Here is a 2,501-nt window from a genome sequence, read left to right as displayed (position 1 = left end):
GAGTCAATGATTCAGTGACTCATTCATAATGACAGTCACTTGCTAAGTTTCTAAATGATTTAGCAGTTTGAATAAATTAAACGAGTCAGTGATTCAATGACTAATCCATAAAGAATCACTTGCTTCATTTCCGAATGAATAAGCTGTCTGAATGAATCAAGTGAGTCAATGATTCAGTGACTCATTCATAATGACAGTCACTTGCTAAGTTTCTAAATGATTTAGCAGTTTGAATAAATTAAACGAGTCAGTGATTCAATGACTAATCCATAAAGAATCACTTGCTTCATTTCCGAATGAATAAGCTGTCTGAATGAATCAAGTGAGTCAATGATTCAGTGACTCATTCATAAAGAGTCACTTGCTCAGTTTCTGAATGATTTAGCAGTTTGAAAAAATTAAGTGAGTCAGTGATTCAACGACTCATTCATAAAGAAGCACTTGCTTAGTTTCTCAATGAATCTGCCATTTGAATGACTCGAGTGAGTCAGTGTTTCAATGACTCATTCATAAAGACAAGTCACTTGCTTCATTTCTGAATAATTCAGCCATTTGAATTAATCGAGTGAGTTAGAGAGTCAATGACTCATTAATAAAGACAGTCACTTTGAATGAATCAGCAATTTGAGCAAATTGGTTGGATGAATGATTCAACGACTCACTCATTAAGACAGTAGGTGCGTCCCAAATCGCGTACTTGCCCACTATTCTATGACGTTTTGTAGTATAAATAGTGTGAGTAGTGTGTTCACACTGAAAATTCCCAAAAGAAAAAGTGCACTTTAAACACCCAGATGATGCACTTAAATGACCGAAAAAACGAAATGTGGAATTTTGAACACTTCATTCACTCAACTGTCGCAGCTTTAATTGCGTCGCGAAGGGGGAGGGGCTATCAGACTCCAATTATTACTGACAAAATAACCTTTTAAAATTCATACACAACATAGCTGAATTCATAGTGCATAAGTACATAGCGTATAGTGCATAATTTGGGATGCAGTTAATGACTCAACGCCACCTACTGGCCTTCTATGACTTTTTAAATGATCTTTTTAGGGGGTAATTTCTCAGCCAAAATTGATGTGTGATTAATTTGTGATAAATTCAATGAATTAATCATGCAATGAATGCGATTAATCTGAAAGTGGTGTGGAGTATCACCTCGGAGGCGATGAGCTCCAGTCCTCGGCACTGTCTGTCCTTCTCCTTCTGCACAAGCTCCCACATCTCGGGGTCATCTTGAGACAGACTCTCCTGTCCCGTCCACGAGCGCTCGTCATCAGAGACCACCGCCGCTGAATGCTGGGATCTGACGCCGGCCGAAACACGGCACACCGGCTGAAACACACACACACACAGACGTTTGTTTCTGTGAATTGTGGGGACTTTCCATAGACTTCTATTACTTTTATACTGACCAAACAATATTTTCTATCCCCTAACCCAACCATTTACCCAACCCAACCCAACACTCACTCACTCACTCTCACACAGTCACACTTTCAGATAAACATCATTTACTATTTTTAATCATTTTTTCCCTCGTGGGGACCAGAGGCCGGTCCCTACAATGTAAAAAATGTTAGGTTTTACTATCCTTGTGGGGACACACACACACTCACTCACTCTCACACACACACTCACACACACACACACAATCACTCACTCACACTTTCACTCACACTCTCACACTCACTCACTCACTCACACACTCACTCACTCACACACACTCACTCTCACACTCTCACTCTCACTCTCACTCACTCACACACTCCCACTCTCATTCTCACACTCACACACTCTCACGCACTCACTCACTCACACACACTCACTCTCACACTCTCACTCTCACTCTCACTCACTCACACACTCCCACTCTCATTCTCACACTCACACACTCTCACGCACTCACTCACTCACACACACTCACTCTCACACTCTCACTCTCACTCTCACTCACTCACACACTCCCACTCTCATTCTCACACTCACACACTCTCACGCACTCACTCACTCACACACACTCACTCTCACACTCTCACTCTCACTCTCACTCACTCACACACTCCCACTCTCATTCTCACACTCACACACTCTCACGCACTCACTCACTCACACACACTCACTCTCACACTCTCACTCTCACTCTCACTCACTCACACACTCCCACTCTCATTCTCACACTCACACACTCTCACGCACTCACTCACTCACACACACTCACTCTCACACTCTCACTCTCACTCTCACTCACACACTCCCACACACTCACTCTCATTCTCACACTCACACACTCACTTACACTCTCACGCACACACTCTCACACACTCACAATCTCACACTCTCACACAGTCACGCAATCACTCACAGTCACGCAATCACTCACTCACACTCACACACTCTCAGACTCACACACTCTCACACTCACACACTCACTCTCACACACTCACTCTCACACACTCTCACACTCACTCTCACACTCTCGCACACTCTCGCAC

The 2,501-nt window shown here is 43.1% G+C and overlaps 1 protein-coding gene across 2 annotated transcripts in view; it reads right to left on the bottom strand.

Annotated features, from left to right (window-relative positions):
- shmt2 (serine hydroxymethyltransferase 2 (mitochondrial)) overlaps positions 1-2,501 on the bottom strand; it is a 37,484-nt gene that overhangs the window by 24,656 nt on the left and 10,327 nt on the right. For both annotated transcript variants that reach the window (XM_016575873.1, XM_016575872.1), the window contains exon 2: positions 1,165-1,341. In XM_016575873.1, coding sequence (XP_016431359.1) covers positions 1,165-1,341 — 177 coding nt within the window. The remainder of the gene's footprint in view (positions 1-1,164; positions 1,342-2,501) is intronic.

Source organism: Sinocyclocheilus rhinocerous, unplaced genomic scaffold (genome assembly GCF_001515625.1).
Source record: "Sinocyclocheilus rhinocerous isolate Xijiao unplaced genomic scaffold, SAMN03320098_v1.1 scaffold203, whole genome shotgun sequence".
NCBI classification, from domain to species: Eukaryota; Metazoa; Chordata; class Actinopteri; order Cypriniformes; family Cyprinidae; genus Sinocyclocheilus; species Sinocyclocheilus rhinocerous.
Note: the sequence above shows the minus strand (reverse complement) of the source record. Positions and strands in the feature narration are given on the sequence as shown.